The 14,985-nt window shown below is 44.1% G+C and overlaps 1 protein-coding gene across 9 annotated transcripts in view; it reads right to left on the bottom strand.

Moving 5' to 3' along the window:
- Window positions 1-14,985, bottom strand: part of STXBP5L (syntaxin binding protein 5L) — a 428,399-nt gene that overhangs the window by 144,519 nt on the left and 268,895 nt on the right. For all 9 annotated transcript variants that reach the window (XM_074974797.1, XM_074974780.1, XM_074974789.1 and 6 more), the window contains exon 7: window positions 8,298-8,381. In XM_074974797.1, the coding sequence (XP_074830898.1) occupies window positions 8,298-8,381 (84 nt within the window). The remainder of the gene's footprint in view (window positions 1-8,297; window positions 8,382-14,985) is intronic.

The raw sequence follows: 14,985 nt of genomic DNA, 5'->3' as shown, positions 1-14,985 counted from the left end.
CAGATTCCCAGGAGTACATAGAGTTGTGAGACACCTCGCCCACCTGCCCTTAGCCTGCGGAAGTCTTGTTTGGGCCTCCTGTGGATCAGCTCCCTGAAATCATCAGCCTCTGGCAACACAAGCACTGTCTTCCATGCCTCTGCAGGCCTCACGCTCTCTGTACAGGTTAGCGATAAGCACACACCAATCTCTGGGTCCTCTGAGTGTCCTTCTGGAGTGCCCAGCCCCGATCCAATGAACACTCCAGAATTCTCAGATCCTCTATTCTCAAAGGAATAATACATCCCAGCTTGCAAGATTCATCTTAGGATCCTCACTCACTTAACACGCACCATTTAGATACAGTGATGAGCTGTCAAAATCTTAACAACCGGTTCCCTCCTCACCCCATGAGGGGGTCGTGGCCCACCCCCGCCCCCCGGGACTCCTGCCCCATCCAACCCCCCGCTTTCCTTGACGCCCTCCTTCCCGGGACCCCTGCCCCATCCAGCCCGCTCCCCTGGTCCCTGACTGCCCCCAGAACCGGGCAGAAGGGTCTCGTGGACCACTGTAGTGGGTGCCCACCCCGCCCTGCCCCTAAGAGCCAGAGGGACCTGCCGCGGGGAGAGTGGAGAGTCCCGAGGTGGAGAGTCCCGCCGGTACTTACCTGGGGCAGCTCCCAGGAAGCATCCAGCAGGTCCCTCTGGCTCCTAGGGGCGGGGTAGCGTAGCTAGGGGGGGAACAGAGGGAGCGGCCACTCCCCCACTGATCACATTAAAAGTGGCGCCTTAGGCACTGACTCCCTGGGTGCTCCAGGGCTGGAGCACCCACGGGAAGAATTTGGTGGGTGCAGAGCACCCACCGGCAGCTCCCCACCCCTTGCCTGGCCCCAGCTCACCTCCCCTCCGCCTCCTCCCCTGAACGCGCCGCCCCGCTCTGCTTCTTTGCCCCCCCCACCCCCCAGCTTCCCGCGAATCAGCTGTTCACGCGGGAAGCCTGGGAGGGCTGAGAAGCAAGCGGCGGCTTCGTGCTCAGGCCCAGGGAGGCGGAGGTGGAGCAGAGGTGAGCTGGGACAGGGGGACGCGAGGAGGGCTGCCCGCGCCGCAGCAGGTAACCCGGTGGGGGGGGGCGCGCAGGGGAACCGCTCCCTGCCCCAGCTCACCTCCACCTCCCTGGGCCTGAGCGCGAAGCCGCCGATTGCTTCTCAGCCCTCCCAGGCTTCCCGTGCCAACAGCTGATTCATGGGAAACAGGGGGGAGGGAGGGCAGAGAAGCAGAGCGGGGCGGCGCGTTCAGGGGCAGAGGCAGAGTGGAGGTGAGCTGGGGCCGGGCGGGGGGTGGGGAGCTGCCGGTGGGTGGTCTGCACCCACCAAATTCTCCCCGTGGGTGCTTCAACCCCGGAGCACCCAGGGAGTTGGTGCCTAAGGCGCCACTTTTGGCCAGTTGTTAAATTTAGAAGCCCTTTTAGAACCGGTTCTAAAAGGGCTTCTAAATTTAACAAGTTTCAGAGTAACAGCCATGTTAGTCTGTATTCGCAAAAAGAAAAGGAGTACTTGTGGCACCTTAGAGACTAACCAATTTATTTGAGCATAAGCTTTCGTGAGCTACAGCTCACTTCATCGGATGCATACTGTGGAAAATACAGAAGATGTTTTTATACACACAAACCATGAAAAAATGGGTGTTTATCACTACAAAAGGTTTTCTCTCCCCCTACCCTACTCTCCTGCTGGTAATCGCTTATCCAAAGTGATCACTCTCCTTACAATGTGTATGATAATCAAGGTGGGCCATTTCCACCACAAATCCAGGTTTTCTCGCCCCCTCCCCCCACAAACCCACTCTCCTGTTGGTAATAGCTTATCTAAAGTGATCACTCTCCTTACAATGTGTATGATAATCAAGGTGGGCCATTTCCAGCACAAATCCAGGGTTTAACAAGAACGTCTGAGGAACAGTGGGGGGGAGAGGGGGAGGAATAAATAAGGGGAAATAGGTTACTTTTTATAATGACTCAACCATTCCCAGTCTCTATTCAAGCCTAAGTTAATTGTATCCAATTTGCAAATTAATTCCAATTCAGCAGTCTCTCGTTGGAGTCTGTTTTCAAAGTTTTTTTGTTGAAGGATAGTCACTTTGAGATCAGAAATAGAGTGACCAGAGAGACTGAAGTGTTCTCCAACTGGTTTTTGAATGTTATAATTCTTGACATCTAATTTGTGTCCATTTATTCTTTTACGTAGAGACTGTCCAGTTTGACCAATGTACATGGCAGAGGGGCATTGCTGGCACATGATGGCATATATCACATTGGTGGATGTGCAGGTGAACGAGCCTTTGATAGTGTGGCTGATGTTATTAGGCCCTGTGATGGTGTCCCCTGAATAGATATGTGGGCACAGTTGGCAACGGGCTTTGTTGCAAGGATAGGTTCCTGGGTTAGTGGTTCTGTTGTGTGGTATGTGGTTGCTGGTGAGTATTTGCTTCAGGTTGGGGGGCTGTCTGTAGGCAAGGACTGGCCTGTCTCCCAAGATTTGTGAGAGTGACGGGTCGTCCTTCAGGATAGGTTGTAGATCCTTGATAATGCGTTGGAGAGGTTTTAGTTGGGGCCTGAAGGTGACGGCTAGTGGCGTTCTGTAATTTTGTGTGTATAAAAACATCTTCTGTATTTTCCACAGTATGCATCCGATGAAGTGAGCTGTAGCTCACGAAAGCTTATGCTCAAATAAATTGGTTAGTCTCTAAGGTGCCACAAGTACTCCTTTAAATTTAACAACCGGTTCCAGCGAACTGGTGCAAACCAGCTCCAGCTCACCACTGTTTAGATATACATATAGTGAAAGCAAGAATAAGATTTCTATCAAAGAACAGAGAGGTAAGTGATAGTGAGTGAGAATATTGGAAACAAATGGTACATATAAAACAAAATCACAACACTCTTTCTAAAACTAAACTTAACTACCAAGGCATTCCTCTGTCTTCGACAAGTTAGCTTATCCCAAGTCCTTTTCCCAGAATTTTCAACCAGGTTGGCCGAGATCCCTTTTCATAAGATCAAGCCTGCTGGCAGCTTATCCTCAAAGACTGAAGGAATAACTGGGGATTCAGCTGCACCCCAGATACAGTTTCAAAAGTTCATTGTCTTACTCATAACCAGGATAACCCTTACTGGTTTTGTTTTTTCTCTGCAACCTCAGCAATATATTGATTAGTATTTTGCTCAGACTGTAAACGGATGTCCATTCTGAACCACACAATACTTAATTTGCACATGACCAGCCAGAGTGAGATAAGCGTCTCTTTCCCTCCCTTCTCCCCCACCTGCCAGGAACATGTGGATTACCTTATGGTGACCAGTCCTAACTCACAGAGCTAGAGAACATGATTTTTAGTATATATGCATAACTCTTCACATATTTTCTGAACATACATCTCACAAGAATGATGATGATCAGTGTGAAACAGGCTTTCATTAGAGACCTTACATGATGTTCTTTGGTGGACTGGTATGTACAGGGGACTCCTGTAACTTACACTGTGCCCTCTGCCAGTAGGGATCAAGAGGTTCTTAGGTAACAAATTCAGATTGCGCATAGTGGGCTAGCACAGAGCTGGTGCTCTGATCTTCATTCCATTTGCTCTGCCTTCTCTGGTTTCACAGTGAGGAGAATAGGTGGAAGCCAGATCAGAGTCCTGCTTTCCCTGTCTGCTTTAGACCTGGGGAGAGGTAGGTGTGTGTGTGTGTGGAGGAGAGAGCTAATGCTGGATGAATGGACTAGAAGGTGGACAGAAAGCTGGCTAGATTGTCGGGCTCAACGGGTAGTGATTAATGACTCCATGTCTAGTTGGTATCAAGCAGAGTGCCCCAAGGGTCAGTCCTGGGGCCAGTTTTGTTCAATATCTTCATTAATGATCTGGAGGATGGTGTGGACTGCACCCTCAGCAAGTCTGCAGATGACACTAAACTGGGAGGAGCGGTAGATACGCTGGAGGGTAGGGATAGGATACAGCGGGACCGAGACAAATTAGAGGATTGAGCCAAAAGAAATCTGATGAGGTTCAACAAGGACAAGTGCAGAGTCCTGCACTTAGGACGGAAGAATCCCATGAACTGCTACAACTAGGGACCAAATGGCTAGGCAGCAGTCCTGCAGAAAAGGACCTAGGGGTTACAGTGGACGAGAAGCTGGATATGAGTCAACAGTGTGCCCTTGTTGCCAAGAAGGCTAACGGCATTTTGGGCTGTATAAATAGGGGCATAGCCAGCAGATCGAGGGACGTGATCATTCCCCTCTATTCGACATTGGTGAGGCCTCATCTGGAGTACTGTGTCCAGTTTTGGGCCCCATACTACAAGAAAGATATGGAAAAATTGGAAAGCGTCCAGTGGAGGGCAACAAAAATGATTAGGGGACTGGAACACATGACTTGTGAGCAGAGGCTGAGGGAACTGGGATTGTTTAGTCTGCAGAAGAGAAGAATGAGAGGAGATTTGATAGCTGCTTTCAACTACCTGAAAGGGGGTTCCAAAGAGGATGGATCTAGACTGTTCTCTGTGGTAGCAGATGACAGAACAAGGAGTAATGGTCTCAAGTTGTAGTGGGGGAGGTTTAGGTATAGGAAAAAAACTTTTTCACTAGGAGGGTGGTGAAACACTGGAATGCGTTACCTAGGGAGGTGATGGAATCTCCTTCCTTTGAGGTTTTTAAGGTCAGGCTTGACAAAACCCTGTCTGGGATGATTTAGTTGGGGATTGGTCCTGCTTTGAGCAGGGGGTTGGCCTAGATGACCTCCTGAGGTCCCTTCCAACTCTGATATTCTATGATTCTATATGATTCTAAGAGGCTAACATATCAAAAGCATTGGGAAATGTATTAATGTGGTACTGACACAAATAGCTTATGACAGCAATCAGAACCCCAATTATACATTCCCAGAACACCACATATGGAAAAGGGACCAAGACCTAAGTAAATTTGGTCACAGAATGTATATTTATGAAAAAGAGGGTATAAAACCTGATGCATGAATGTTCATGTGGGACCCCAAGAGTGACTGAGTAGGCAGCAGACGAAAACGTCATTTCCTCTTGCCGTGTGCTCCACTGACTGTTTCTTCCACCTTTGTTTCTAATGGCTTGCATTAGGTTCCAAGTATGTCAATACTGTGGGATTGCTTTAAGTATGCATGACACAGGGGGTCATTTTGCTATAGTTTTCTTACTCTCCTATTTTCCTGTTATTTCAGTTATACCTGTCGTACTAACTGAAGCTCAAAGTCTCGGGGTGTGCTTCACCAATCTGTGTAAAGAACCTGTTATTTGTAGTAAGTACATTTGCACCCCATTTCACATATTAATCATTTTGCCCTATGTTCAACAATTTAGCGATATACAAAATTTAATTTCCTATTTCGTTAAACTTAATTCTTAAAATAAGTAAAATTCATTTTGTCTCAATGCGTTGGCTACAGAATAAAAAAAACATGTTAAAATATCTAATAACTGATGGATGACTAATTCAATGGAACGGAATGACATTTTCAGCTGTGGCACTTCGTACAAGTTGAAAACATACTGTAAAGACGCGTTAAGGGAAAGCCAAATGTGTATTGGAAAGATTAAATAGGTAGACAATAGAAAGAGAAAATGAGTGCACATAAAGTAAGAAGCCAAGTATGTTGCTTGAATAATGAGATGATGACTCCATGAGGCAAGGGTGTGAAAATGAAATGACAACAAAAGGATGCAGTTTGGAAGGAAGATGGTAATGAAAAGATGAAAGTTACTGTGTGAACCATTAGAAATAAAAGAATAAGGAAGAAAAATAAGAATCAGAACCACCCTACAACTGAATATGATAATGTAAGAATATGCCATATCAATCCAAATATGGAGTGAAAAGAATTATGGCATAGAATTTTTGCTTAGAAAATAATTAAAAGCTAAAGAAGCCCAGAAACATAGAAAATCCAAAAGGAGCAAGTGACGTCCATGAAAGGAGGAACCTGTAGAGATGACATTCTCTTGTCAAGCATCTTGTACAGGTCACTGCCAGAAACCAGACTAGATGGACCACACGTCAATTTGATGACACAATTCCTACGTTCCTAAGTTTGGCTTTGTGGAGCTAAACTATGAAAGCATTGACAGAAAAATGATCCAACTATTTTCACCAATAGGAGTCTGGTTTTCTAACATACCTCATACCTGAAGGGTCTGTTCTTTTTCTGACAGTTTGGCAACACCTGGATGGCTTGCCATGCTGTAGCGGGGCACTCATCCCGCTCCGGCCCTGAAAGGGTTAAAAGCCAGCCCTTGGAGAGAGCTGGGGCTGAGAGCCAATAAGAAGAGCCTGGGAGGCAGCCAATCAGGACCAGGCTGGGCCCTATAAAAGAGCTGCCGGGCCATAAGGCAAAAAGTCTCTCTCTAGCTTTGAAGAGAGGTTCACTCCAGCCTTGGAGTGGGAAGGACCTAGCTGCCTGGGAGCACGAGGTACCTGAAGCAGAGCAGTGCTGGGGAAGGGCAGGCATAGCTGGGAAGCTCTGGCCTGGCAACTCCCCAGGCTGAGGCCTTGTTAAAGGCCCAAGTAGGTACTGGGGCCGCAGAGGTGCAGCCCAGGGATAGGCAGAGGCAGCTGGTCCAACCCCCTTGCCAATGATGAGTGGCCATTACAGACTGCAGTTTGCCCCAGAGAAAGGGGGCTAGATGACGACTGGCAGTAGCCACTGAGGCAAGGTGAGCATAGGGGGAGGGGGTTCCCCTGAGAGGGGAGACCCAGAGAGCGGGGGTACTGCTGCGGGGCAGAACCCCAAGGTAAAGGGCATCGGGGTCCAGGAGGGACATGGGGGCCTGAGGCAGGCTAGACACCAGCCAGCACGGGGCGCTCTGAGGGCTGGAAAAGAGCTAATTCCCAAGGCAACCAGCAGGAGGCAACACGGCGGTGCTCGATCTGCTACATATGCCAATAAAGTCTCACCGAATTGAGCTGAATTGATACAGAGTGCTCATCTGCAAATGGAAATGTTGATTTGCACTCAATTCTTCTGCCCATCAGAAGGGAGTACAGATTCCTCGTCCATCTCTGCCTAACAATCCAGAAGACACTGAACTATTACCTATGTGCTAACAGGGAGATGGCTCACAAGCTAATCCAATACCACTGCCTTCAGGGAACAAGAATCTTAGATTTTGCGGGATTTCTGTCCACCTCACACTAAGGAATACAAGACCCAGGGATGAGATTCCTGCCCAGACAATTTTTAGAGTTGGGAACCCTCCCCCCCAACTATTTAGGTATTCTTCATACAATTAAAAAAAAAAAGGGGGGAGGAGGGGTGAAAAAACAGCTCCTGCATGGATGTTCTCCCAGAAATCTCCTTTTATCTCTTTCTGTTACCCATGAGCTGTATTTGTATTTCTCTGAGTTGGGTTATCCCGTCGGTTTGTGTTTTGCTGAATGCCACGTACATATGAAACATTCTCCAAATAATCATTCGTATTTTTAAAAAGAATTCTGTGGAACACAAGAACTGAATCTTCATCTGATTTTCCAACTTAGTTACAAATTGAAAGAAATAGTGGTCTGGTAGATATGTAAGAATATTACATACTAAAACCAACTGCTACTCAGCCTCTGGGTCTTTGTGTAATATATAAAACCTATTTAATAACTTGCCTTTGATATTAACTTATGAAGTAGAAATATCCAGTAATGATAACAATGCAGTGTACTTCCTAAATACAGTTGTAACTAGAGCTGAAACTTTTCTTAGGCAAAAATGTAGATGTGACAAAACCAAAAAATTCTCATCAGTTACACTAAATTATTCATGATTTAAAAAAAGCAAAAGAAATTCCAAAAAAGTCAAAATGAAATGTTTCAATTTTTCAGTTTGAGATTCTTTTGTTTAGAAATTTCCTTCCATTGTATTTTTAAAAATTTTTGATCCAAAACTATTTTTTAAATTTTTTCGGAATTTCCAGTGAAACCAAAAAATCACTTATTCACAAAGCTCTTGTTGTACACATGCATGCTCGGTGTGGTGCTCTGTCCCCCTCTAGTGGTAAGTAGACCACACAGAGGATGATGAGTCTGCTCCAGCACTGGCTAGAGAGCTGGGTCTTTTAGCTCAAGCAGTAACAGCACATGCATTCAGACTTGGAGATCCCAGGTTTTGACACCTACTGCCAAGGGGGCATGGTTTTAAGTACTATAGTATATTGCATTTCCAAAACTAACAATGCCTTTCAGATATATCTTCTGCTTCTTAAAATACTACTGAATTGTCCTTTACTTTGAATGAGTGGGAACTACTTACCTCATCATAATAAACTCTTAAGTCTGCTCTTTTTGATCGCAAGTCCCAGAGTACTACTGTCCCATTTTCATAGCCTATTAATAGCTGGGAAGAAAAAGAAACATGATTATCTTCTCAACTCTAAAATACATTTTCAAATATTTACGCAGTCTATAATTTTGTATTTTTTTTCTAAAATTAAGTTTCTAGCCCTCTTTCACCTACAGATAGAGAATAATTTCAGTTTTGGTGGAAACAATTATTCCCCGGACAGAAAATTCTTCTTTTAGTGAGAGAACAAACTTGAGCATGGACAGTAAGAAACAGTTAAAATTATGTTTATTAGACTAATTTGGCAGAGATGTGGTGTACAAAGCGACATTTCTGAACACGATGGTCACATTTTAATGGTCAATACACACCACAGTAGGAAAACCAGAGTGATATGTTGGTTTGTGATGACCTTTGTAAGGTTCTCTGAGGACTCTGATCATCCTTGGGAAGTTCACCTGGATGTTGATGAGCTTGACAAAGTTTGCCTGGCCACTAGTTCAGGTACATTCAGTCCTACTTCTTGTTCAGCCAATTGCTCAGACAAACAAGTTTGTTTATATTTATGGGAGATGATGCTGCCCGCTTCTTATTTACAGTGTCACCAGAAAGTGAGAACAGGCATTCACATGGCACTTTTGTAGCCAGCACTGCAAGGTATTTAGGTGCCAGATATGCTAAGCATTAATATGCCCCTTCATCACCATTCCAGAGGACATGCGTCTCTGGACTTATGTCAAGAGACATATGAATCTTTAGCGCATCTTTGTCTTTAGGAGATAATGCTGCCCGCTTCTTGTTTACAAACTTGTTTGTCTGAGCAATTGGCTGAACAAGAAGTAGGACTGAATGGACTTGAAGGCTCTAAAGTTTTACACTGTTTTATTTTTGAATACAGTTTTTTTTGTACATAATTCTACAATTTGTAAGTTCAACTTTCATGATAAAGATTGCACTACAGTACTTGTATTAGGTGAATTGAAAAATACTATTTCTTTTGTTTTTTACAGTGCAAATATTTGATATAAATAAAATTGATATATTTGATATAAAAATAAATATAAAGTGAGCACTGTACACTTTGTATTCTGTGTTGTAATTGAAATCAATATATTTGAAAATGTAGAAAACATCCACAAATATTTAAATAAATGGTGCTCTTTTATCAACAGTGCAACTGATCACGATTAATTTTTTTCCTTTCCTTCCTTGAAAGCCCTACTTAGGACATAACCTATAAAGTGATGAGGGTACCTCTGCACCACATACAATTCACTCTGTTATTCCATGTGGCAGCCAATAACCTAAGTGTCACTATGTAATATGGTAGCATGTCTACATAGAAATCCTCCTATGTCCAGTTCAAGAAATTATAGCAACAACAAGAAAAGAGAAAAAGGTTAGTTTGATGGCATATTTATGAACGCAATTTTGAAACCAATGTTCTGTGATGCACTTCATCCATAAAGAAGAGAAGGTGGAGAGGCTGGCATCTCTACACAGCAGAGTTACAGTACTTTGGGTACCCTGTGAACTTCCATACTTTGAAATGTTTGTATGTTTTGGAATGTTATTTGTCATTTTTAATGTTTATTTATTTGTTTTACAAGATTATATTTAAGTTACTTGTAACATGACTCTGAATTTCCTAGTTTTCTAATAATTATCATAGATTGTAAGGCCAGAAGGGATCATTATGATCATCTAGTCCAGGGGTTCCCAAACTTGGTTCACGGCTTGTTCGGGGTAAGCCCCTGGCGGGTCGTGAGACACTTTGTTTACCTGAGCGTCCGCAGGTCCGGCCGCTCGCAGCTCCCAGTGGCCGCGGTCCGCCCTTTCCCCCGCCCCTTCCAGTGTTGAACCACACAACTTCTTAATTGATTATAGGACTTTATCAATGCTTAATTTGTAATGAAAGAGGTGCCGGGGCACATTTTTTTTACATTCATAACTGATGCAGCAAGCCCAGAGGTGCCAGGGCTATGAATTGCCAAGCCTAGAGGTGCAAGGGCTCAGCCTTGGCAAGCCCTGGCACAGATTAAGCACTGGACTTTATCCTGTGGTTATGAAGCTTCTTTTTCTTGCATGAAGGAAGGTTTTCAAAAGCCTTTTGAAAGTCTAAAATAAATGAATCAATCAATCATCACATCATTTGGATAATTTTTTCAAATAATTCTGTCTGGTTAGATAATTTATTCCTACAGAAATCATGACAGTTCACCAATATCACATTATACTCATTTAGTGTAGGAGATCCTAAATTTTAATTATTTTCGCCACTGTTTTTCCCAGTACTAAGGAAAGGGTCATCCCGGTATATAATTCCCAGAATAATAATATATTTCATTTTTTAAATGCTGGGTGTACAACTGACTATCTATCTTCCAGTCCTCTAGTACAGCATTTATTTAGATTTTTCCATCACCTATTTTAGACTCTAGGCACTTCACATTATTAAAAATACAAAGTTCAATATAAAATCTAAAAAATACCATATGCTTTGCTTAATTAATGGACTATCCCATAGTAACAGCATCAACTGGCCATCCATATCCCAACAACCCAACACCCAAATCAGAAATGCACACTTAGACCCCACAAGACCATCAATCCACCTTTATCCCAAATGCATGCAACATGGGTTTTTAGGAGTAAATAACATATTTTTGTCAATAGTTCATCTACTTCATTACTTCTTTCAGTATAATCACATTAATATCATTTAAACCCATTTAAGCCTGGGTCTAAATTACACATTATTACAGGCCTTATTACTTTTTATTTAAATGATCTCAGTTTAGTTTTTAACTAAACTTCGACTTCCAGTGGGAGTTGGGCACCTCGCTGCCATCTATGTCTTTTAAAAATCTCCCTGTAAAAATCCAATTTCTTTTGAAGTTGGTTATGTGCTTTGCCTATGAGAACAAATATAGTGTGTTCATTCTGGTTACGTTCAGTTTCTCCTTTCTCCAAGCTCTGCAACCCCTTCTAGTCCTCTCCACTTTCCACACCATACCACATATGAAATTGCTATGAAATAGCATAAAAGCAACTTTATTTAAGGAAACTACTGAGTTTTTGGTAAGTCAAATGGAGAAGACAAAGTCACAGTCTATTATTCTTTTTGAATTATGGCATAACTTTGGTACAAATGTCTACATTGTATAATACTCACTTATAGAATCACAGGGATTTATCGACACACTGTAAGTACCAACTCCTGCATGCACAGGTAGGGCTGAGTTTCCTGCTAAATCCCTCAAAACACATGCAATTACACAATAACATGCAAGACAACAACTTAATACCACCATAAAGATACATCACCATCCATTGGTGGTGATATTGTCTACACTGATCATTAAAATTTTTCCCCCTCTAATGGAATATGAATTTAAAACAGAAACTCCTATGATTCCAGGCAGTCTGCCATCCCCACAGGTTCCATGTTGATCTGCCCACTCAATTCCTATATTCATGGAGACATCGCTCATAATTTGATTTAGCTTATTAGTGAATGCAGAGTTCATGTCCTCAGGTTATACCTATCTGTTGTGGACAGACTGTCTGAGAACTGCAGTCTGTTGCGATTCTGAGGATACCTTGGCAATTCCGCCTTCACAACTGGTCTCCCATTACAAGACACAGAAACATGCGGAGGTACCTCCAAATCCTCCTCTGCATTCCTCTGGGATGGTTGTTGAACATCCTCAGTGTTTGCCCCCCCACCCCCGCCCCTTCAATGAATCCGTGCACCAGTTCTTGATGCACTATAAAGGAGCAAGCTCTTGCTTTTAGTATCAGCAAAGATAAAGTGTTTAATTTTTAAATTGCTGTGTAAGGTCCCCCCCAAAAAGGACTATAGGATTTTTTCAAGGCTGCTTTTTCCTGTTGCATAGCTACACCTTCCCTCCTTCCTGGATGGCCACATAATTCTCCTTTTTCCTGGTATCTTAGGCCTGACATGCTCATTTCTGGCACATCTGTTCCTCTACCTTTTGAAATGCTGTCCTCAGGCCACTGATATAAGTCTTCGCTGTCTCTCTCACCCACAGGTGTCGGCTTCCTCCGGGCCCCGGGGGTGCTCAACCCCCTGCTCCACCCACAGCCCTGCCCCCCACCTGACCCCTTCTGCCAAGTCCCTACCCCGTCTCTTCCTGCCCCCACCCCACCCCGAAACCTTTTCCCCACCTCTCCCGCCCCATCCTCCGAGCACACCGCACCCTTGCTCCTCCCACCACCCCACAACGTCCTGCATGCTGTGAAACAGCTGACTGCAGTGGGCAGGAGGCACTGGGAGGGAGGGGGAGGAGTTGATCAGCAGGGCTGCCGGCGGGCGGGAGGCACTGGAGGGGAAAGGGGGAGCTGGCTGCTAGTGGGTGCTAAGCACCCACTGATTTTTTTCCGTGGGTGCTCCAGCCCTGGAGACAGCACTTACGTTCTCACGTGTGAAGGTGCAGGGGGCCTTATCAGTTCTTGTTGCCAGAACATGAAGTCCCAGGGAAGCATGGATTTGTGGAGTCCATAAACAATCTCATAAGGGAAGTAATAGATAGTTGAATGCTGGCTGGTGTTTTATGCAAAGATAACAAAAGTTGTTGTAGAAACCCGGTCTCGTTGGTCTTCACTAACTAATACTCTAAGCATAGAACCAATGGTGCAGTTTACTCTCTCTACTCCCCCATTAATCGCAGAGTGGGCCACACTGGTCCTCACCTTAGTTACCTGGAGTTGCTAGCTGGCAAACCTTGTATAATAACTGTGATTCAGATTCTTTCCCCTGATCATTGCAGATGCAGCTTGGTTGGCCAAACTGCAACACTACATGTTTCATCAATGCAGCCATAAGTTTATCAGTCCTTTTATCCTTCAGGGACTTCTCCCCCACATACTTTGGGTAAGTGTCATAGACTGCCAGCAAATACTGATTTCCAGTTGGTGTTTCTGGTAGTGGGCCTTTCAAGTCAATCAGTATGAACCCACAGGGCTTATTAGGTTGGGGCATTCCCACTTCTCTCTTTGCAGGTGCTTTCCTTTCTTGACAGGTAAGAGAGAGGAAAGTAACTAGTCATTAACATCTGCAGCCATGCCTAGCCAACAAATTTGTTGGATTCTCGGCTCAGTGTCTTTTCATACCTCAGGTAACCTGGTGCTTTGTTATCATTGAAGACACTCCAATACTGTTCTCTGAAAGCTTGCTGGCAAGACAACCCTGTTACCTTCTGTGTCCCTAGGCACCCTTGTATTCACACCTGACACACTACTGCAATGATTTGTGTACGAAATATGCCTTATGAAGTGATATTTGAAAACTAACACCACACTGGTCAATAGTATCATGGTAAAATATATGTAACAATGCTGTATGTGGAATTATGGGTACTCGCTCATATTATACTTTAAAGTTCGTGACTAGCACTTTTGTCAGTCAGTGAAAAAAACACCCTCCTGACCGTCATAAGTTTCACCGACAAAAGCGCTAGTGTGGACAGCGCTATGCTGGTCGGAGATGCTCTCCTGACAACATAGCTGCCACAGCTCTTTGGAGATGGTTTAATTATCCTGACAGGAGAGCTCTCTTCCATTGGATCAGAGTGGCTACACAGGAGACCGTACAGCAGTGCAGCTGCAGTGATACAGCTGTGCCGCTGTAAGGTCTGTAATGTAGACATAGCCTAAAAGGAGTTTAAATCAGGCATGTCAGGGGAGTTGATTAACAGGTTTTTTTCCAGAAAAAGGAAAGCAGTTGGAACGTCAAACCACGCGTGGCCCAAATCATTTGTGTCAGAGATTGCAGCAGGAAGAAATAATTTGCATAGTAGCTACCATCAGCGGAGAGGAACCAGCAGACAAACCAGAAGCCTTATCTTCCACACCTCATGGCTCCTTTGCTCAGCATGAACTAATTAACTTTACCTGGGAGTATCCATCAAAGAATACATTTCAAAGGTTCAGTGAACTATAACGAGAGGGAAGCGAATCCTAAGTTAAGCTTCTTTTTAAGGAGACTAAGAACCCAAGCAGTTTGATCTCTGTGATGGGTCCTGGCCAATAAAAAGATGGAAAGAAGACTGTGGCTGAGAGAAAAACCATCTTGAACAAAAACTGTATTTTACTAAATTAAGTTTTAGATCTTTAGATGCCTGTTTTCACTTTTAACTATTTGTAAGGATCTCTAATGTCTTTTACCTGGTGTAACTTAATCCATGCTCTTTTGTTAATAAACTTGTTTTGCTTTCATTATAAATCATGAGTTCTGGATAAGTTCAGTAAAGTGTGTGCTTCTATTTAGCTGACAGGTGAGAATGTTACTTTCTCTGTAGAGGCAGCAAGCCTAATGCTTTTTCTGTGAGGGTCCAATGAGAGAGACAGGACCTTGCATGAGGATGATTTTGGGGCAGATTCAAAGCTGGAAGGCTACTAATGTCGGCCTCTGAGGAGGATCCAAGTTGGACATAGCCATGGTGAGGCTTGTGGGCCACTGGCAGGTTGTTGGGGGGTCAGAGCTCTGACCTAATGCTGCATAGCCACAAGATACCTCGGGTTACAAGGCAGACGTTGACTGAATCCTTTACTGGCCTGGGTGAACCCCAAAACATCACCTTAGCATAGTTGGCAGGATTTATACACAGTTTGTTGTTTAACTGACGTTCACACT

This window comes from Natator depressus, chromosome 1 (assembly GCF_965152275.1).
Source record: "Natator depressus isolate rNatDep1 chromosome 1, rNatDep2.hap1, whole genome shotgun sequence".
Taxonomy (NCBI): domain Eukaryota; kingdom Metazoa; phylum Chordata; order Testudines; family Cheloniidae; genus Natator; species Natator depressus.
The sequence above is the reverse complement of the archived record's forward strand: the minus strand, read 5'-3'. Positions and strand labels throughout refer to the sequence as shown.